Raw genomic sequence first — 24,173 nt, 5'->3', positions numbered from 1 at the left:
AAAATAAAGACACACACACACTAAATTTCATAGTGGTTAGCTTAATAGCCTGCCTGTTATTCAATTAATAATTTTATGGATCTTCATACCAATTATGAAAAACAATCACTATAAAATTTATCCAAATCCAGTCAGTAAAACTGCAGACTACTAGACCTGAAAAGAGTAATTAAAATTCCCACTGACTTCCCTAAGTAAATTACTTAACTAAATACCTGTCTATGACTTTTAAATAACAAGTATTGTCAGAATTGTATAAGCAATTTGATTTCAATCACAAAACTAATATAATCAATAAGAAAATGAGACATGAAACCAGTACTTTCCCCACTCACTTTTCATAATAACATTCTATCTTTTAAAAATATTCACCTAGACAACATCCATTTATGATAAAAACTCTCAATGAAACGGGAATAGAAGGAAAGTACCTCAACATAACAAAGGCTATTTATGACAAACCCACAGCCAACATCATACTCAACGGGGAAAGACTGAAAGCCATTCCTCTGAGAACAGGAACAAGGCAGGGTTGCCCACTCTCACCACTCCTGTTCAACATAGTACTGTAGGTTTTGGCCAGAGCAATTAGGCAAGAAAAAGGAACAAAAGGAATCCAAATAGGTAATGAAGAAGTGAAACTCTCACTATTTGCAGATGACATGATTTTATATATAGAAAACCCTAAAGAATCCATTGGAAAACTATTAGAAATAATCAACAACTACAGCAAAGTTGCAGGGTACAAAATCAATCTACAAAAATCAGTTGTACTTCTGTATGCTAATAATGAACAGAAAGAGAACTCAAAAAGATAATACCATTTACAATTGCATCAAAAAGAATAAAATACTTAGGAATAAATCTTACCAAGGAGGTGAATGACCTATACAATGAGAACTACAAGACATTATTGAAAGAAATCGATGATGACATAAAGAAATGGAAAGATATTCCATGCACGTGGATTGGAAGAATAAACATAGTTAAAATGTCTGTATTACCTAAGCAATCTACAGATTCAATGCAATCCCAATCAGAATCCCAATGACATTCTTCACAGAAATAGAAAAAAGAACACTAAAATTTATATGGGGCAACAAAAGACCCGGAATAGCTAAAGCAATCCTAAGAAAAAAGAACAAAGCTGGAGGCATCACAATCCCTGACTTCAAAACATACTACAAAGCAATAGTAATCAAAACAGCATGGTACTGGTACAAAAACAGACACACAGATCAATGGAACAGAATTGAAAGCCCAGAAATAAAACCACACATACGGACAGCTAATTTTCGACAAAGGTGCTAAGAACATACAATGGAGAAAGGAAAGTCTCTTCAATAAATGGTGTTGAGACAACTGGACAGCCACATGCAAAAGAATGAAAGTGGACCATCTGCTAACGCCATTCACAAAAATTAACTCAAAATGGATCAAAGACCTGAAGGTGAGACCTGAAACTATAAAACTCACAGAAGAAAATATAGGCAACACACTATTTGACATTGGTCATAAAGGAATCTTTTCAGATGACATGCCTACCCAGACTAGGGAAACTAAAGAAAAAATAAACAAGTGGGACTTTATCAGATTAAAGAGCTTCTATAAGACAAACGAAACCAGAATCAAGATGAACAGATAACCCACCAGCTGGGAGAGAATATTTGCAACACATACATCTGACAAGGGGTTGATCTCCATAATATATAAAGAACTCACACAACTGAACAACAAAAAAACAAACAACCCGATCAAAAAATGGGCAGAGGAAACGAACAGACACTTCTCCAAAGAAGATATACAGATGGCCAATAGGCACATGAAAAGATGTTCAACATCACTAATCATCAGGGAAATGCAAATCAAAACAACACTAAAATATCACCTCACACCCGTTAGAATGGCTATAATCACCAAGACAAAAAACAACAAATGTTGGAGAGGATGTGGAGAAACAGGAACCCTCATACACAGCTGGTGGGAATGCAAACTGGTGCAGCCTCTATGGAAAACCGTCTGGAGATTCCTCAAAGAATTAAAAATAGAGATGCCCTATGACCCAGCCATCCCACTACTGGGAATCTATCCAACGAACAGGAAATCAACAATCCAAAGAGGCTTATGCACCCCTATGTTCATTGCAGCATTATTCACCATAGCCAAGAAGTGGAAGCAACCTAAGTGTCCCTTGACTGACAAGTGGATTAAGAAAATGTGGTATATATATACAATGGAATACTACTTAGCCATAAAAAAAAGACAAAATCGTCCCATTTGCAACAACATGGATGGGCCTGGAGGGTATTATGTTAAGTGAAGTAAGCCAGAAGGAGAAAGACAAACACTGTATGATCTCATTCATATGTGGAATATAAACCAACTCATGGTCAGAGAAAACTGTATTGTGGTTACCAGGGGCAATGGGGGTGGGGGTAGGCACAAGGGGTGAAGGGAGACATATATATGGTGATGGACAAACAAAAATGTACAACCCAAAATTTCACAATGTTAAAAACTATTAAAACATCAATAAAAAAATAAAAAATAAAAAATTCACCTAGGGCCAGCCCCATGGCTTAGTGGTTAAGTGCATGCACTCCGCTACTGGCAGCCTGGGTTCGGATCCCGGGCGCACACTGACGCACCGCTTCTCCGGCCATGCTGAGGCTGCGTCCCACACAGAGCAACTAGAAGGATGTGCAACTATGACATACAACTATCTACTGGGGCTTTGGGGGGAAAAAAAAAGGAGGAGGATTGGCAATAGATGTTAGCTCAGAGCCGGTCTTCCTCAGCAAAAAGAGGAGGATTAGCATGGATGTTAGCTCAGGGCTGATATTCCTCACAAAAATAAATAAATAAATAAATTAATTAATTAATTAAAACTGTTTAAAAAAAAATTCACCTAAAGATTTTTTTGTTTTTTTGAGGAAGATTGGCCCTGAGCTAATATTTTTTGCCAATCTTCCTCTTTGTCTTTTTACTTCCCACCGCCCCAGTACATAGTTGTATATCCTAGCAGTAGGCTGTTCTAGTTCTTCTATGTGGGACGCCGCCTCAGCATGGCTTGATGAGCAGTGAGTAAGTCCACAACCAGGATCTGAACTGGCGAACCCCAGGCCGCCAAAGCAGAATGGGCGAACTTAACCACTACGCCACCGGGCCAGGCCCTAAAGAAGATTTTTTAATTGAAGTATAATTGACATACAACAGTATATTAGTTTCAAGTGTACAACAAAATTATTCAATATTTGTATATATTGTGAAATGATCACCACAATAGGTCTAGTTAACATCCATTACCATACATAGCTACAAAAGTTTCTTCTTATGATGAGAATTTTTAAGATCTACTCTTTTAGCAACTTTCAAATACGTACTACAGTATTATTAACTACAGTCACTATGCTATACCTAAAGAAGATGTTTTAACTTTAAAATATTTTTTGGGGCCGGCTCCGTGGTTTAGCAGTTAAGTGCGTGCGCTCCGCTGCTGGCGGCCCGGTTCAGGTGCGCACCGACGCACCACTTCTCCGGCCACGCTGAGGCCGCGTCCCACATACAGCAACTAGAAGGATGTGCAGCTATGACACACAACTATCTACTGGGGCTTTGGGGGAAAAATAAATAAATTAATTAATTAAAAACAAAACAAAACATTTTTTGTTACGGTGACAAATATCCAGGCAATAAAATACTCTCTGAAAAGAAGTTTGAAAGATCTGGCAAGAGTTAATACTTATCAACTAAAAGACAGTGTATGTATGTTCAAAAAGCCCAGCTGACTCTGTTGACCACATATACTTAAGACGGTATACTAAGATTCTAATTCCTATTCTTAGTTCATCAAATATCCATTGAAATATCTACTATGTCTTATGCATAATGCTACACCCTAGCATAATGCCACTGGCTTTACAGATTTTATTGGAGGAAGGCAGACATATAAACAATAATTTCAATGTCACTACTTTAAATGCTAGTGGTAATTTCTATGATATGTTATATAAAAGGTGCTTTCTATACACAGAGGAACAACTGTTTCTTCTTCAACTGCGTCTTCACAGCACAACGCAGTGCTCAGCATATAATAAATACTCAGTAAACATGTTTAGAGAAATGAATTGTTGTTTAGTTTTTTTAATCTGAACATTTTTTTTGTAGTTAAATCCACTCTGAGAATTGGCATGAATCAGGATTAAGCTAATAAAAACTTAAAACTTCTAAATGGAATTTAACTGTTAATTTAACTTTAGTTTCTCAAAATAAATAATTATTAAATGATTGTTAGTACTTTTCTTGGAATATATTAGGGACTGTGCTAAGTGCTTATCATTTATATCTCTTTTAATCTTCTCAGTAGCTCTATGAGGTGATACCTTGGTTCACTAAATGAATAGGACTTACATAGGCAACGGGTGTTGAAGTGGGTAGAGGCAGGGAGAACAGAGGGGAAAGCAGAAGATTGAGAAGATAATTAAAAAACATTTAACATATTACTTTGATTCATTCACATATTTAGTGCCTATTATGTGTGGCAGTTTTATTTTTAAATTAAGACATAGTACCACAAAACCAGTAGTTTCAATTTTGGTCATGAATTCTTTATTTTCTCCAAAATGCTTATTTTTCCACCAATACTTCTTATTTTGCCTCCTCCCAACTCCCTTCCAGTAAATAAAATGGTAAAATTTAACAGTTTCCAAAATATTCCAAATGTCTTAAACCCTAATAGATTCCATTTTTTATCTGCTTTTATTCTAAATTAAATAGAACCGCACAAATTTAACTAAGTAAAATCATGTGGTTTGTTTAATGTGGACTATAACAGCAGAATGTGTAATTCTCAATCTCAAAGGTCAGGGTTTATTCTGTATATTAAGCACTCTGCCATCCTAATATCTATAGTATAATAGCCACAGAGCTCTTTATTACAGAAAAAAATTACATTACTATTGGCAATTACTTAAATTTGCAATACATTTCCATCTTTTCCATTCTTTCTTTGATGGAAAACTCTGGAGTCCTAGTAAAAACCCAAATCACACAAAAAGCTATCTTTCTGACAGAATTCCACTCACACATTTTAGCAAATATTTATCTCAGTCAAATATTATCAAATATTTATCTTGCCTTAAGATATAGTCTGCAATACTATTATTCAATATATGGAAGAAGCAGGACTCACCATAAAACTATAAAAGTCATCATTTTCCAGTAATCTATAACACCATTGTCCATGACGGTTACCTTTAAAATCCAAATAGTTATTTCATAAGGAAAACAAAAATCTAAAATGTTATCCTGCGTAAGGAGACGCTACGAAATATTTTTAAATTTCCATACTATTCCATAATCAGATGATCCCACACATGTTTACTAAGTATTTATTATATGCTAAGCACTGTGTTATGCTCTGAAAACACAAAGGTGAAGAAGAAACAGTTCCTGCTCCCAAAGAACTTAAGTCTATGAGGAAACACAGACAAGGAAATAGGCAATCAAAATAGGCAATATAATTTCTAGTATAAGTACTAGAAAGAGTAAGAGGTAAGAACAGGGGGCTCCAAGACCACACAGGATTAGTATTTAATCTAAGCTTGTGAATTCAAATAATGCTCCTTAGAGAAAGTGATGTATCAAGTGCCACCTGAAGGACGAAGAGGACCTAAATAGGCAAAGGGTGTTGAAGTGGGGTAAAGGAAGGGAGAACAGAGCAGAAAGCAGAAGAAACAGAAACTTAATTATAGGAGAGGGTGGGAGGGAGAGAGAGAGAGAGAACATGAGTGTGAGTAGTCAGAGATTGCAAGTAGTTCCGAATCATTAAAATACAGTTTGAGTATAGCTAGAGATTGGGCCAGAAGGAAACAGATGAGAAAGTGGATGTCAAGGAGTAAACAGAAGATGTGAGCAGAGAATATGAAGAACTCTGTGGCATGCTGAGAAGTTTGGACATTATCCTATAGGCAACATAGAGAATAAATTAAGACTGATGACATGGAGACCAGTTATGAGGCAGGATGATAGTAACTACAGTTTCAGTAAGGATGGAAATTGAATGAGAGTTAGGAAAATAAATACTAGGATTGAATAACTAAATGATAGGAGGCTTAAGAGAGGGAGGAGACAAGAAGGATACACAGGTTTCTGGCTTAGATAACTGGCTGGGTGTTGGTGACAGTAATTAAGAGAGAAAATGAGTGGAGTGGTGGAGGAGACAATCATCACCAAATTGTTTCAGATATGCTGTGACTGAGACAGATGCCTGTGGAAAAGCCAAGTGGAGATGTCCTGGTTAGAGCTAAAGGTCTAGAATCAAGAAAAAAGATACAGAGTCACTTCTTACCCGGAGAGTAGGTCCTAAAGTCAGTGTGTTAGGCAAAAATTTCAAATAGTAAAAATTATCTTTGGAAATCCTTTAGGAAGCCCCCACGTCCCTCAGTGGAGACTCACATACCATCTCTTAATAAGCCAGTCCTCTAGCACTGGAACCAACTGCTGTTTCTTTGGTTGGGTATGAAACGATCAGTAAGTAGAATAATGAGAGAATTAACTCAAATTTTTTAATGTTTCTAAAACATTTTCTACACTTGTTTAGTTGCCACATGTGTTGACTTTCTTGAGTGAAAAATGTATATGATGCTAATGAACTGTGTCCATTTAAGCTTTAGTGTTAACAGATAGTAATCGAAGTCATGGTAGATAAGATACAGGGAGAGTGTATTAGCTTCCTATTGCTGCTGTAACAAATTATCACAAAGTAAGTGGATTAAAACAACACAAATTTATTGTCTTATGCTTCTGAAAGTCAGAAGTACAAAATGAGTCTCACAGGGCTAATATCATGTGTCAGTAAGGCTGATTCCTTCTGGAGGCTCCAAGGGACAATCTGTTCCTTGTCTTTCCCAGCTTTTAGAGACTGCTGGCATTCCTTAGCATGTGGTCACATCACTCCAGTCTCTGCTTCCATAGTGACATTTCCTTCTCCTCTGACTCCTCCTGCATCCTTCTCATAAGAACCATTGTGATTACACTGAGCCCACCACGATAATCTCCAAACTCAAGATCCATTATCATATCTGCAAAGTCCCTTTTGCCATCTAAGGTAACATTCACCGTTCCGGGGATTAGGACATAGACGTACTGGAGGGGGGACATTATGCAGCCTAACACAGAGAGTGTGCAAAGAATAAAGGTATTGGTAATTCTCTCATTTTTAATTTGGATGGTGGGTCCACACAAATGCATTTTGCCATTATGCTTCCTAACATATACATGTTACATACATTCATGTGTATATAAAATATTGTATAATATAAAACATTTTAAAAAGAGTAAAGAACTATACATCAAACTCTGAGAAACACTGACAGATCAAGGAGTGGGCAGAAGATGATGGGCCTCCAAAGGGAACTGAGAAGGAGGAAAGCCAAAAAAGTAGTCAAAGGGAGAATCTTTCAAGAATGACAAAGTCATTTTTTTGGATTGCAAAGATCAAGTAAGATAAGGACTGAGAAGAGTCTATTCATTTTGCAACAGGGTCACTGGCGACCTTGATGAAAGCTATTTCCATGGAATGGTGGATGCCAAAAATAGATTGTGTTGAGCTGAGGAGTGCATGAGAGGTCACAATCTGGAAAAAGCCAGGTGCAGATAATTCTTTTACATACTCATGAATAAAACACTGTAAATAGACAAAATCCAAGATGCTCTGATAATCCAGGAAAAGGAACTAGAACCTAGGTAAGATTTACAAAAAGGAAAAAAAAAATGTGGAGAAGGAAGAAAGGAACAAAAAGGAAAAGAAAGAAGTCACCAAAGAAAGAATAATGATGATGTTGATGACGATGTAATGTTGTTGTTACAATTTATTAGGCACTTAGCATATGCCAAGCACTGCCCTAAACACTTTATATACTTTATGAAACAAAGATTATTATGTCCATTTGATGGAACAGAAAACAGGCACAAAGTAGGCACAGAGCTAGGGAGTGTTGGATCTGGGACTCAAATGTAGGTAAAGCTGACTCCAAAACGTGTCCTCCTAACTACTATTTTAGACTGATGTAATTGATCCAATAGAGTAGTTCAAGTAGTGAGAAAGCTAAGAATACAGCCTGGCACCATGGCTAATACCAGGAGTTAATAGAAAATCTCTGGAAAGCAGTTTTTCCCAAAGCTAGAGTTAAGGATGCTAGTACGAGATTATTAAGTGAATCAGAATGGTTTGAACTCAAAGCCAAAAGATGAAATCTGAGACCAAAATAAAAACTTGAGCCCTAATGAGGAGCCACTTACAAGTAGTAACTAAGAGGTACTTAAATCATGAAATTCATCAGCAACAGAATAACAATTTTTTAAGTCTCAACTAAAGGAAGAGGAAACTGAAATTTGTGAAATAACCTTGGATGCATGTTGTATCCATCCCAGTGTTAACCATGCACTAAAATGATATGCTGAAACACAATAAGACGGAAGAGAAGGCTACCACCATAGTAATCAGTCAGAGATGACTTCCATGCATGAAATAACAAAGCGATTACCTCAGCACGGAAATGCTCAATAAATGATAGCTATTCTTATAGATATAATTCTTATTCTAGTATAGAATTCTTATCATTAATAATTCTTATTAATGACAGAATTCTTATTATTAGCACCCCCCCCCCCCAAAAAAAAATAGGTTACAGAGACTCTCGAGTTGTAAGGAAACCTGTAACCGACACCTTTGGTACTCACATCACATTCCCTTGGCCCATTTGTCATTTCAGCCACAGCTATAGTAGCTCAGACTTAGATCATCCTCCAGCATCCCACCTCAAGTGATCCCATTATGCCTCAGGGCCTTCAGGAGCACAAGTATGGCTCAAAGTACAGAACAGCTAACACCTTCAACCAAAGGGAAATCAGAATCAGTGGATAAATGTTCAAGCCTTCTATCTTTCAAATGGGCAATACTGAAAGGCAATCTGTATGCTTCTCAGGAGGTGTCAGTGGAACTGAGCTTCTATTGCTCACAGCAGCAATCTCAATATCACACTTTTTTCTTTCACCCCTGTCTCACTCCGGGACTCTTCACTTCTAGTTCCTAGGTCAACTCTCAAATAAACCACCTACACCCATGTTCTTGTCTCAGACTCAACTTTAGGAAATGCCAATCTAAGACAAAGCCTGTCCACAAGACTCTCGAGAAATGATCATCTAGCCTTTGCCTGAATACTTCTTCCCTACACATTCATCCTCAAAGCAGACGTTCCAAGGCATATATCCTAGTAAAGTCTGTAGAAATGCAGTTTTTGAGACTAGAAAAGAAATACAAATACTTGTTGAATGACTGAACAAACTTTAGCAAAGACCCAGAGTTCATTAGGAAAAAAGTTAAGAGGTCAGCCTCCACAATATATATAAACATTATTTGTTCCCTAAAGATATCTCAATATAAAATATCGCTAGGCCAGCCTTGGCCTAGTGCTTAAGTTCGGCACACTCCACTTCGGCAGCCCGGGTTTGGATCCTGGGTATGGACCTATACCACTCGTCTGTTAGTGGCCATACTGTGGCAGTGGCCCACATAAAAAAAGAAAAAAAGAGGAAGACTGGCAATGGATGTTAGCTCAGGGTGAATCTTCCTCAGCAAAAAAAAAAAAAAAAAAAAAAAAAAAAATCCTGTCGTTAATTTTTGTTCAGGGAGCCCAGCTTTCATTACATCTGACTTCCAGGGTTCCTATGATCTACATGCATATGATACAGCATTATAAGTAGAATTACAAACAATGACTATGTTATAGTAAACTCTTAGTCTCTTTAATCTGACTCAATTGAGTATCTCCCCCAATTTTTTTAAACTTGGTACCAAAGATGGGGATTTTCAGTTCCTCTCTAGTGATAAAGCTATAAGACATAAGAACGAAAAAATTTCCTTCAGCTATGATATCTGCCGTGTAGGAAAAAACAATCTGAAATAGTAGCTGTCATTCAGAGAATGACAGAGACAAACTAGAAAGAGAGCCTCCGAGCTTTCTAGCTCTGGTCTCTGAGACCGGTTAGCTGTACCCCTGCCCTTTCCATTGCTTGGTAACATAAACCAATTCCCTCTTCTTGCCTAAGCCAGTCATTTGAGTTTTTAGGATTCTGTGACTTGTAACTCAGAAAGGTCTAACACAAGAGCTAGTATAAACAAAACTTATAAGATCTAATACTCTCTATGGAAGGGCTACAAAGCCTGGGATCCTTGAATCCCCTAGAAATGTAACTCTGATTTTATATATATGAGTGTACAGGTTTCTAGAGAGAAGTCACCAAAACTTTCATCAGTTACTCAAAATAAATCCACATCCTCACAGAGAAGTTAAGATTTATTGGTTGATGGTCTAAACCAGTGTCTCAATGTATTTTTCTGCCCACTTACAGGGACAACAAACTTCCATCTTTTATTAAATGTCATGATTTTCAATCAAGGGCACACGTATTTCGAAACCCTTTCTCTGCCCCATTTCTAAGATTCTGGTAGGTTAACTCCTTCCTTCCTCCCATTACAGTTGTGAATCAATGATTTAGAATCTGAAGGCATGAAGACCTTTTTGAGTCATTTTTAGACCTTTTAAATCTATTCAGATGTGCTAAAATATAACAAATATTAGAATTTAGCTTTAAAAATAATCCATCTTAGGATGGCTGGCCCTGGTAAGATGTAGTAAGCACACTCTTCCCTGTCTCTCCCATTGAATGCAACCATAAACTCTGGACAGGATGCACGGAACAGCTACTGAAGACTCTGCAAAGTAAATAGCAGGCAGATCAGGGAAGATCACCAGAATTCAAAGTACCACTCAACCAGCAGTGAGTTTACCATATTTTTTCCCACCAGTATCTGCTGCCTGAACTTAATGCAACTAGAAACCTGGAAGTGAGCACTGCTCCAGAAGAAGCACTCTGCCCCAAGGAACTAGAAAGGGAAGTAATGGAAATGAGCAAGAGTGGAAATCAACCATTTTTTTCTCTTTTCTCTGTTCTCTCATCACCAAACATTAGCCAGAGGCAATCCTGTGGCCATGCGGAAACCTGCAAGAGCCAAAACTCTGAGAGAAGGAAATCTTTCTCTGCATTCATTGAGGTTTTTTGTTTTTTCTTTCCTTTTTTTTTTTTTTTTTGTTTTTTCTTTCTGTCCTCTTGTCCCTTAGCCCCTGATGCGAGTGCAACTGTAAGACTGCACTACAGAGCAGGGTAACAAGAGCCACAAGTTTCTAGATAGAAGCTGAAAAGGGAAACCCCAGGGAACTGGGTTTTCAGAACATATAGGAAAATCTCCAAATACTTGGAAATTAAACAAAACATCTCTAAATAATCCATGCATCGAAGAGGAAGTGTCAAGGGAAATAAGAAAATATTTTGAACCAAATGAAAATAAAACACAACATATCAAAATTTGTGGGATGAAACTAAAGCAATTCAAAAAAAAAACAGAAGATGAGGAAACACTTCCCAGCTCATTTTATGAGTCCAGCATTACCGTGATACCAAGTCTAAACAAAAACAATACAAAAAAAGAAAACCACAGACCAATATCCTTCATGAACACAGACGTAAAAATCCTCAACAAAATATTAGCAAAACAAATATGGCAACGTATAAAAAGAATTAAACAACACAACCAAGTGGGGTTTATCCTGAGAATGCAAGGCTGGTTCAATATTTGAAAATCAATCAATATAATCTACCATAGTTAACAGTCTAAATAAGAAAAACCACAAGAATATATGAATTGATGCAGAAAAGGCATTAAACAAAATATAACACCGATTCTTGATAGAAACTATTAGCAAACTAGAAGGAAACTTCCTTAATCTGATAAAAGGCATTTCTACAAAAAAAAATCTTTAGCTAACATTTTACTTAACGATGAAAAAACTGAATGCTTTTCCCTAAGACTGGCAAATGGCAAGAATGTTTACTGTCACCACTCTTTAACATCCTTCTGGAAACCAAAAAGAAACAAAAGGTGTAGAGATTGGAACAGAAAAAATAAATGGTCCCTATTCACAGTCTGCATGATTACCTATTTTAAAAATCCCAAAGAATCTACAAAATACTTATAGAAATAACAAGTGAATTTAGCAAGGTCACAGGATATAAAGTCAACACACAAAAATCAACCCTATTTCTTTTTTTTTTTTTTTGTGAGTGAGATCAGCCCTGAGCTAACATCTGTGCTAATCCTCCTCTTTTTGCTGAGGAAGACCGGCTCTGAGCTAACATCTATTGCCAATCCTCCTCCTTTTTTCTCCCCAAAGCCCCAGTAGATAGTTGTATGTCATAGCTGCACATCCTTCTAGTTGCTGTATGTGGGATGCAGCCTCAGCGTGGCCGGAGAAGCGGTGCGTCGGTGCGCACCCGGGATCCGAACCCAGGCCGCCAGTAGCGGAGCACGCGCACTTAACTGCTAAGCCACCGGGGAGGCCCCAGTCCTATTTCTATATACAGCAATATACAATTAGAAACTGATATTCTAAAAACAATGCTATTTACCATAGTCCCCCAAAACTGAGATACTTAGGCATAAATCTGACAAATCATATATAGGATCTGCACATTCAAAACCACAAAACAGTGATGAAAGAAATCAATAAATAAATGAAGAGAAATACCATATTTATGTGTTGGAAGACTCAACATAGTAAAAAAGACAACTCTCCTAAAATTGATCTATAGATTTAAAACAATACCAATCAAAATCCCAGATGAATTTTTCATAGATATAGATAAACTGATTCTAAACTTTAGATGGAAAGGCAAAAGAACTAGAATAGCTTAAAAATTTTTTGAAAAAAGAATGAAACTGGAAGAATCACAACTACTTAATTATAATACACATTTATTATAAAGCTATAGTAATCAAGATGGTGTGATATTCGCAAAGGGATTTAGAGCAATGGAACAGAATAGAGAATACAAAAACAGACCTAGACAAATATAACCAATTGATAGCTGACAAAGTTGCAAAAGCAATTCAATGGAAAAAGAATAGTCTTTACAATAAATGGTGTTGGAACAAGTGTACATCCATACACAAAAAACTTAACTTCAACCTAAATTTCATACTCTATACAAAAATTCACTCAGAATGGATCATAGATATGAATGTAAAACATAAAACTTCAAAACTTCATGAAGGAAACATAGGAAAAAAATCTTCATGGCCTTGGGTTAGGCCATGATATGACATGTTCTTAAATATGACAACAGGGCTGGTCCCGTGGCTTAGTGGTTAAGTGTGCGTGCTCTGATACTGGTGGCTTGGGTTTGGATCCCGGGCACGCACCGACACACAGCTGCTCCAGCCATGCTGAGGCCACATTCCACATACAGCAACTAGAAGGATGTGCAATTATGACATACAACTATCTACTGGGGCTTTGGGGAAGAAAAAAAAAGGAGGAGGATTGGCAATAGATGTTAGCTCAGAGCCGGTCTTCCTCAGCAAAAAGAGGAGGATTAGCATGGATGTTAGCTCAGGGCTGATCTTCCTCACACACATACACACAAAAATATGACAACAAAAGTACAATCCATAAAAGAAAACTGGTAAACTGGACTTTATCAAAATTAAGAAAATTTACTCTATGAAAAATACCATTAAAAGAATGAAAAGAAAAGCTACAGATTGGGAGAAAATATTTGCAAACCACATATCTGACAAAGGATTATATCCAGAATATTTTAAGAACTCAAAGCTCAACAATAAGAAAATAAACAACCCAATTAAAAAATGGGTAAAAGACATGAACAGACACTTCACCAAAATCCAACATCATTCGCCACTGGGGAAATGCATATTAAAACCACAATGAGTTAGCCATCATGGAAATGCAAAATCAAAACCACCAGATACCACTTCATACTCACTAGGACAGTTATAATAAAGAAGATAATAACAAGCACTGATAAGGCTGTGAAGACACTGGAACCTTCATTACTTACTGCTGGTGGGAACATAAAATGGTGCAGCCACCTTGGAAAGAGTCTGGCAGTTAACTCAAAAGACTAAACACAGCGTTAGCACATTATCCAGCAATTCAACTCCTCTGTATATATCCAAAAGAATGAAACCATATGTCCATGCAAAAACTTGTACACAAATGTTCATAGGACATTATTCATAATAGCCAAAAGGTGGAAACAAACCCAATGTCCACCAACTAATGGATAAATAAAATATGGTATGTCCATTCAGTAAAACACTATTCATCAGTAAAAAGGAATAAAGTACTAATAGATGCTACAACTTGGATAAACCTTGAAAATATTATGCTAAGAAAAAGAAGCATCACAAAAGATCACATGATTCCATTTGTATGAAATATGCAGAATAGACAAACCTATAGACAGAAAGTAGATGAGTGGTTGCCTAGGGCTGGGGGGAAGGGAGAGTGTCTGCTAGTGGGCATGGGGTTTCGTTTTGGGATAATGAAAATGTTCTAAAATTGACTGTGAATAGTTGCATAAGTCTGTGAATATACTAAAAACCATCAAATCATATACTTAGATGAGTGAATTTTATGGTATGTTAATTACATCTCAATAAAGTTGTTATAAAAAATCCACAATGAAATACCATTATACACCTACTAAAATGGCTAAATTTAAAAATACTGACAATACCAATGTTAATGAGGATAAAGAGCAACTAAACTTTCATACACTGCTGGTGGAAAAGCAAAATGGTACGACCATTCTGGAACATGGTTTGGTAGTATCATATAAAGTTTAAACATATATTACCTATGACCCAGGAATCTCCCTCCTGGGTATCTACTCCAGAGAAATGAAATCATGTTTACACAAAACCCAGTACACAAGTGTTTATAGGGGCTCTAATTATAATTGCCAAAAAGTGGAAATAATCCAAATGTCCTTCAAGGAGTGAATGGATAAATAAACTGTGGTATATCTACACAATGGAATACTACTTAGCGATAAAAAGGAATGAACCACTGATACATACAACAACTTGGATGAATCTCAAAGGCATTATGCTGAGTGAAAAAAATCAGTCTTCATAAGGTTGCATACTATATGGTTCCACTTATACTACAGCCTCAAAATTACAAAACTATGGAGATGAAGAAAAGATAACCTGTTGCCAGAGATTAGAGGAGATGGGAGGGATAACATGAGGGAGTCTTTTCGGGTGAAGTCTTTTGGTATTCTATACCCTGATTATTGTGGTGGTTACACAAATCTATACATGTGTTAAAACTCTAAAAACTGTTCACCAAAAAGAAAAAGGTGAATTTTTCTTTATAATTTTAAAACTAAAAAGTTTTTAAATCCAACTTAGAGTCAACTCTTCTCTTTAATTTCGACTCACTAAGCTAACACTACTAATAATCTCATTTAGTTAAAAGTACAGTATATAGTTCAAAGAAAGACATTGGCAAGGAGTGGTACTAAGGAGTACCAGGAGGTAGTAAAGCATTAGGAACTTTGGTCATTTATAATAAAGGGTAAACAAACTGGACATGCTAAGCCTGGAGCACAGACTTGAAGGGACAATGAGTGACGACAAATGTCTTCAATTATCTGAAGGGCTGACGTATGCATGGGGGTTAGAATTTTTCTATATAGCATTAAAGGGAAACATCATTTACTGAGTCTAAAAATATAGAGGGTTTTCTAGGGCTACCAGAAATTCACCATATATTCCTCAACTGCTAGATAATCAAGAAGCAGAAAGTTCTAGAGATTCTTGCATTAAATAAAGGGTCAGACAGGATGATCCTAGAGTTTTCTAACTCAAACATTATATGAATCTATGAACTATAACTTCTAGAGTTAACCTACCAAAGTAGAAGACACTGAACATCTAAAAAGTTATCCCTTCCTGCCAAATTATCACCTTTCATTGTATGAAAGTAAATATTATAAAGCACTTTAAGTTCCAAATTTTTAAAAAGAATAAATACAAAATCTTAACAAAAGCCATATTGAGACCTATTTTATTTCTCCAAATCTCATTTGTACTGAGGATATTAAAATTAAATTCAAATTAATAATGTCTAATTAAATCTAATTTCATTAGACTTAAAAGACAAAAGTTATAAATTTAATGCAAATTTCTATAAGTATATTGAAGAAATCTCTTGGAAAAAAAGTACTCTTTCTACACAAAGAGTGGTAGTCCTCAAAAGAGCCAAAACATCTGTATTCACTTTAAAGCTCATCAAGACAGACTGACATTTTTAGGAGAAGCATATGGCTTGCTGAACAGTCACCTAGAACAGGATCTTTTGTCTAGTAAACTCTATTCAAGGACCATTTACTTATGTATGGAGTGGCTGAATAAAGGAAAGAACATATTTTTGAGTCCTAGAAAACACAAAGAAAGAAACTCTTGATCTAGCTTTGTTAAGGATATAACAAAACATATAACAAAGCAGCCAGATCTCTACTCTAAGAGGCAGTGTTCAACATCTGAAACAATTCTAAGAAATCATTGAAACAAAATAACTCTAGAAAAGCATGAAACTTTCTTAGAGAACTACATCCAGCCAAAGACCACCTCCCTAAAAAAAGTATTTTCATTTTAAAGGATAAAACACTTCTTTTTAAAACTTTGAAGGGCAGAGTTCAACAGCTGTGCTATATTAAACCTGAGCCCTTCCAAAAGGAAGAACAAGGGTCTCTAGAGAGCAAGTAACATGGCCTGCTTTCTCCAAAATTATCAAAATGCTTGCTTTGCCTCAAAGGGAAGTTTCTCCAAGAAAAAACCTCTATACAGTGCATGGGTGAAAAACATAAAACTTAGATTAGGAAAATATACAAAAAGGGAAGCATTTTTGTTTGTTTCTGGAAATCTCCTCCATCTCTCCTGCAACGAAAAATGCACTTTGAATTTTTTCAAGATATAGCATGGAAACTATCAAAAAATAAAATAAAACAGTAGTTCTCAGCCCAAGCTTCCCATCAGAATGACCATGGAGCTAAGCCTTAACCTAAACTTACTGAAACAACATATATCGGGGCCAAGGCATCTGAACTTTTTATGTACACAACAGGTGATTTTGATGCACAGCAAGGGTTTAAAAACCACTGAACAGTGGCCAGCCCCGTGGCTTAGCGGTTGGGCGCGCACGCTCCGCTGCTGGCTGCCTGAGTTCGGATCCCAGGCACGCACCGACGCACCACTTCTCCGGCCATGCTGAGGCCGCGTCCCACATACAGCAACTAGTTGGATGAGCAACTATGACATACAACTATCTACTGGGGCTTTGGGGGAGAAAAAAGGAGGACAATTGGCAATAGATGTTGGCTCAGGGCCAGTCTTCCTCAGCAAAGGGAGGAGGATTGGCATGGATGTTAGCTCAGGGCTGATCTTCCTCACAAAAAAAATAATAATAATAAAAAAATAAAAACCACTGAACAGGAACATGATCGTATAAAGAAAAATTAAGTCTAGTGAGTAAAGACAAGAAGAAAATGTCACATTTGAGCAACTAATTAGTTCTAAAGAAACTAAGGTTGTATTCACCTATCAAAATACTCAATAACAGACAACAGGAAAAGAATTTGAAACAGAAATTCTGAATTGCTCTCATGCCATTACTTAAAGGACAAAAGACTTAGAATAGTTTGCCAAAATATCCAAATATTTAGATGAAAGTCTTTATGAAGAATGTGGCCACTGCATAATTCAGGTACAATAAGGTTCCATCCAGGTCTTTGGACACTGCAAACTAAAAAAGAAAAGTTACAATAAGAGCTCACGGGGGCCGGCCCCGTGGCTTAGCGGTTAAGTGCTCGCGCTCCGGTGCTGGCGGTCCCAGCTTCGGATCCCGGGCACGCACCAACACACTGCTTCTCCGGCCATGCGGAGGCCGCGTCCCACATACAGCAACTAGAAGGATGTGCAACTATGACATACAACTATCCACGGGGGCTTTGGGGGGAAAATAAATAAATAAATAAAATCTTTAAAAAAAAAAAAAAAAGCCTCTCACCAAAAATAATTACAAAACTTAGGGGAAAAAAATCCACACTATAAAAAAACAAAACAAAAGAAACCTAACTCCTCAATTGGAGACTCTCAATTTACAAAAGGAACAGTGGAGTGCAAGTACAGAGCATCAGTCTCTCAAATAAAGAACATACCTTGCTAAAAGGAAAACAGAGGAGACACTAGCGTTTTAATTTACTATTACCAGACATAATATTTCTCACTGCAAAAGTCAACATATTCCTTTAGACTGCTAAATCAGACTATTTCCTAGCAAACTTAAAAATCTGTTTCCTCATTTATATCTGTTTCCTCATCTGAAAAATGAGAATGAGAACACCTGACTTCATAGGATTACTGTGAAAAATACATGAGATAATGTAGGGAAAATCCTGGACACAGCCACTAACACACAGTGAGAATTAAATGTTAGCTGCTATTATTAATTTGTGCTCAGAACAAATACAATAAAAATGACTCTCAACTTTCACCAAGAGATATATTTTAGAAGCTTTCCCATTTGAAACTGTCTTATTCTGTATTCACCCCAGAGCCAGAGACCTCTTCCAACATGCATTACAAAGGAACCAAGTTGCTCCATCTTTCTCCATTAAGCCTCACGTATTATTAATTTTTAAAAACTTCATGTAAAGTAGCTTGCAGAGAGTAAGTCTAATAATCACATTAAGTTACTATCATTCCAAAAAAGCTCTCATATTTCATGAGTACCCTTTCCCAAATAAATTCATTTCCCCCTCTTTTTTTAATTTGAATACAGGAGGATCAGGACACTTGTCAAGGAAATATGTGAGTATAAAAAAATCTATCTATAAGACAACTTCAGTCCAGAAATTAACAGAGGTTTAGGTGAATATCCTAAACTCAGACCATTGCAAATAATTCGAAAAGAATGTGTTATAGATATCTTATATTCACATTTATGTAGGTTAGTGCCTGCTTGGCTTTAACTGATGAGGCTATTAATAGACATACTGCCTATGGTTTCCTGCTTTTCCTCACAATCATGTATCTCTAAATATGCATTTACTCATCTATGTGATAAGCATTTACCTTTTATGTGTAAGCCATTCACTAGGTGCTGTGAAGTAAACAAAAATAAATAAAATTTTTTCCAGCCCTTCAAAAGCCTGTGAGCTCACTGGACCATCAGTCCATGTGCTAAGACCTGCTCATTTGCAAATGTGTGTGTGTAAAAAAGGGTCAGTATAGGTTGTTACGCTGAGGTAACCAACAATCTAAACATCTTTGTGGCTTAAAACAAAGGTTTATTTCTTAGTTTATATTTTATATAACCTACGAGAATAAGCTTCTGCTTTGCTCCACGTTATCTTCATTCCAGGAGCAAAGCGACATGGCAAAACGTTCATTTCCAAGGGAAAAAGGACATGGCAAAACATGGGACAGTTCTTAAAGCTTCTGCTTGACATGGCATATCATTTACGGTAATATTTCATTGGCCAAAACAAGTCACTTAGCCAATGGGGCAGTGATGCATAATCTTGTCACAGGGAATGGAAGAAAATATTTTAAACAATAATACCATCTATCACCAAGATTAAAGAAAAGAAATATATTAAGGCTATTCAAACTAATAATAAAATTAGCACTTATTAGGTAAGGTTTACTATGTGCCAGACACTATTCTAACATTTATTAGTAGTAAAATATTTAATTCTCCTAAGAATAATTCAACAAAGATGTCTGCTACTGATGAAAACAGATCAACTAATGATAGGTATTTTTTTAATGAGGAAAATAAGCAAAACAATGAAACCTATTAGAAGACACTAGAAACATTTCACACTCACAAAACTTGGCTTTGATATGTTCAAAGACAGCAAAAGTAGCTGCCCTTCAGAGAGGAATTTGTTTATCCAGCCTATCTGAAGTAGAAGTTAATCTACAGATTTTAAATGTCCTAAATGTTTCTCAAATTTGGGCTGAGACAGTTTCCCGGGCAAAGTGTAATATACATAGAACGTTTGTCAACCTTAGAACCTCTTAATCATTGGAGGTTGCCGCAGACTGGTAATTTCATACTGGCTTATCTAATGCTGAAAAAGGAAACAGAGTAACAGAATAGAGCCAGAGACTGGAGCACAAAATAGGCCTCACAAAAAGGTCCCACACACTTAGTCCCCACTACAGTCATTAATTAACACCCTCTGCGGACCCTAAGGAGCTATGTTTGAGGTAAACACAAGACTCAGTCCAAATTGAGAAGTGATGAAACAAGGCTAGGTGAGATGAGTATAAATGAATAGGTAAAAAACAAAACAAAAACAAAAACCTCTGCATCAGATGTCCTGAGTCCTAAGTATTGCTATTTTGAAATAAGAGTGCTATTTTATCTGGCTTTCAGATTAATATCCTAAATAGTTAAACCTACCCTGGACAATCCCTTAGAAAAGTCAGGGAAAGTGAGGACAAATGTAGGCCATTTATCCTCCTCTCATTGAGTTCAGGGAAATGAGAAGGACGTGGAAACTTAAGACTTATTCTAGAGCGTGAGTTCAGTAACTAGATGAACTGAATTATCTACACTGTTTAAATAATTGTTTTCTCTCTCTTTCTGCGTATATGTTGTTGGACTTCTAGGTCTGCTTGTTTTTACTAATATATTATAGTTAAATTCATATAAGTTAATGTAGCAGTTAACTGCTTCTTTCCTTCTACGGATAGTTCCTTTTCTTCAATATTTGTATTTGTTTACTTCCCCCCCTTACCAAGTGCCTTACTGATTTTACTCTCCCTCATTTTACTCAAATGATCTGAAATGTTACATCGTTTGCAAATGTTTTCTAAGAATTACAATAAAATGAATTTTAGATGTAGATTTCACCATTAACTGTTCTCTTTCCACACTCAACCTTTTTGGATCCTCTTGACTTTCAAATCATAATGGAAAGAGTGCTTAAAGAGGACAAGCAAATAATATGTAAAGGAAAAGGGCCATAAACTTCCTTCAAGGTGAGAAGAGCATCGTAAGTTCTTTGGGTAAAAAGTGGTATAAAAAGCAAATAAATGTGTCATTTGATTTGTGTTCAAAATTTGTTTTCTTTGGCTTCTAAGTTTTTAAAAGAGTGAAACAGGGAGCTGGCCCCATGGGGTAGTTCTAAGCTTGGAGCACTCAGCTTTAGCAACTCAGGTTCACAGGTTCGGATGCCAGGTGCGGACTTAGACCACTCTCAGCCATGCTGTGTCAGCAACCCACATACAAAGTGGAGGAAGACTGGCAACAGATGTTAGCTCAGGGTGAAGCTTCCTCAAGAAAAAAAAAATTTTTTAAGTGTGAAACAAAGGTCATTTTACATGACTTAAAATTTTATTTTATTTTCAAATCTCTTCTAACAAATTTTCAAGCAAAAACTCTTTAAATTTGCATAGGTAGTACAAATTATCATCAAAGTTTCCAAATTCTGGGGCCGGCCCAGTGGCCCAAGCGGTTAAGTGCGCATGCTCCCCTGCAGCGGCCCGGGGTTCGCCGGTTCGGATCCCGGGCGCGCACCCAGACACACCGCTTGTCAAGCCATGCTGTGGCGGCGTCCCATATAAAGTGGAGGAAGATGGGCACAGATGTTAGCCCAGGGCCAGTCTTCCTCAGAAAAAAAACAAAAAGAGGAGGATTGGCAGATGTTAGCACAGGGCTGATCTTCCTCACAAGAAAAAAAAAGAAGTTTCCAAATTCTAGTATCTTAACTTCAACTACTGTAATTGCTGACAAAATATCTGTGACATAAGCTTAGATTTACAATCACGTTTTGATTAGCCATGCACCAGCGGAACCTTCAAATTTGTTCGCAGTTCTAGGGCTACTGTGAATACATTATTATTTGGGAATGCAAAATTAATCTCCATAATGTCTAGTGGAACAAGAATTAACCTGGCTACCTCGATTCTATCCCTAAGTCAACCAGTGGAGTATTTTACCTTAGAGAAACACTTTCCATTCGTCAAGTTGCCCATATGTAGAACAGTTAACTATAAACTTTTTACCTTCCTCCAATCTTAGCATCCTTATTTTTCAATGACTATATTATGTATATATCTCTCTACTATTGCCTTCAAGCCTTTTCATAAGCCATTGACCTTACCCAGGACATCCTCTTCTTTCCTACCCAACAACAACTATTTAAAACTTTAATAAAACTTACCTTCAGAAATCCTTTCTAATTAACTCTAGTTCTAAGTCTCTGCATTCCCTTTATATTTATTTAATAAAACACTAAATTAATTAGCATTTGACCAGATCTTTTTTTCCAATTTTTAACCACCCCCATTCCTCCCACCTCCTTCACAACTGTTCATCCAGTCTTTCCATCGTTGTTCTAAGCACTTAATGTAATCTTCACAGCATGCAGAAGACACTCAGTATTAAGCGCTGGTTTATATTTATACTAAGAAGCTGTGAAAATAGCGATAAAAAAAATGCTTCACAGATAAAAGCGCTAGTGTGTGCATGTATGCCGTTGTGGTAGTGTTATAACGCAGTCGGGAAAATTCAGAGAAATAGGGAAATGGAGGATTAAGTAAAGCAGTCAGGAAAAAAGAAATCACCAGCACAAAAATGCTTCAAGGCAAAACAATAACAATCTCTGAATCATTGCGAGGCTTTAATAAAACTTTGGATAAGAAACCTCCTAGCATTACCACTAGCCTTTTAAAAACTACCTTCCCATGTTAGTAGCAGTGAGATTTTTACTACCACTGAATTCCAACCAAGTTTTCCTTCCAAGCAGACTGATGAATAAAACATCTTTCTGTTCAGAACCCAATCGATACCACTTGAAGCCGCGGAAAGAAGAGAGGGATTTACCCCTCCAGCAAGGATTGGAGTATGGGCAAACAGGTGAAGAACGGAGGGGTGCGGAAGGTGGGGAGGAAATCAGTGAGACTCCTCCCCTTCTCTGGGGCTGGGGCCCGGCTCGCAGCTCCGGAGACAACCCCACCCCACAGACCCTCTCCCATAGTAACAGCCCCTAAGTTTCCAAGAAACCAAAGGTCCTCCTCGCCCCTGCCCGCATTCATGCCCCCACCCGCCAGGCCAGCGCCCCTCGATCGCAGCTAGTCCCAAATCCGCCCGCCCTCTCCCGGGCAAAGGGTCAGGAGAGAACGCTTTCCCCGAGGTCCGGGACCTGGCCAGCAGAGACCTCCGCAAAAGTGGAGAGACCTGAGAAGCTAGAAGCAGCAGCCTGACAATCCTGTTACCTGGTCGGAACCCTGGAAACGGAAATGGCAGCTACAGCAACTGCCCTTCTCCTCCACAACGCTTGCCTCAGCGCCACTGACATTGAGACGGCCGCCATCTTGCTGCAGGCAAACACCAGGACGGATCACCGCAAGGGACAAACTTCCTTCGTTCTCAAGCCAGTGTAACCACAATGTAATGGAGTGGTTTTTTTGTGTATTTTATTTTTGTTTGCCGTTTTGTTAAATACTGGAGTTTAGAAAAGAGGTGAAAGGTTTGGTTGAAAGAGATAAGAAGGAAAATGGATGGGAGAGAAATGCAGAAGTACATTAAGTGTAAATATTACCACCAAAAAGTGTAATCCTTGTTTGTTGTTAGGACTGGTTGTTTAATGAAAAGACCAAAAGAAAATACTTGAAAATTTAAACACCTGCAACTCATAATTGTTTCAAAGGACTCAGAATATTTGGGGCTGAGCCCACTGGAAGAGCCAGAGGGCTCTTTGGGTTCTTGAGAACCTAAAGTAGTACTTTTCCAAAGTGTTGCCAGATTCAGTTTGCAAGCCCTCAGGAAAGGGCTGTATTCAGTTTGATGTTTTGTCGTTGTAATGATCATATTTTCCAAACGACAAGCCTGGACACATGGCCTGAAAAAGGATTATTTTTTTGACATGTGGATTTATATTAAAAACGAATGGAACATAGTATTTGATATCACTGTTTTCCCAGTAAATCCTGAATGTGTGGTCATAGTCCGTAAACACCAGGAATATTATTAATGCTCCATACATATAAAACAAAAATTATCTTCTGAGACAAGTGTTGGAAACATGTTTGTATTGTGGGCTGCTGACCTTAAGAGCAATGATTAACTGTGGATTATATAAAATAAAAAGCAGGTTGGTTTGTGGGATTTGTTTTTTAAGAGATTTTTTAAAAAGTTAGAACGTTGCTGCTTTTAAAATTAAGC

At 37.2% G+C, this 24,173-nt stretch overlaps 1 protein-coding gene across 1 annotated transcript in view; it reads right to left on the bottom strand.

The window, feature by feature from the left end:
- The window catches only part of NDUFS4 (NADH:ubiquinone oxidoreductase subunit S4), a 98,087-nt gene extending 74,731 nt beyond the window's left edge, over window positions 1-23,356 (bottom strand). Inside the window, exon 1 of the mRNA XM_004422803.3 lies at window positions 23,225-23,356. Coding sequence (XP_004422860.1) covers window positions 23,225-23,322 — 98 coding nt within the window. The 5' untranslated portion in view covers window positions 23,323-23,356. The remainder of the gene's footprint in view (window positions 1-23,224) is intronic.
- Window positions 23,357-24,173: the final 817 nt, after the last annotated feature.

The sequence above is a fragment of the Ceratotherium simum genome, chromosome 18 (genome assembly GCF_057802395.1).
Source record: "Ceratotherium simum simum isolate JZ-2026a chromosome 18, ASM5780239v1, whole genome shotgun sequence".
Lineage (NCBI taxonomy): Eukaryota > Metazoa > Chordata > Mammalia > Perissodactyla > Rhinocerotidae > Ceratotherium > Ceratotherium simum.
Note: the sequence above shows the minus strand (reverse complement) of the source record. Positions and strands in the feature narration are given on the sequence as shown.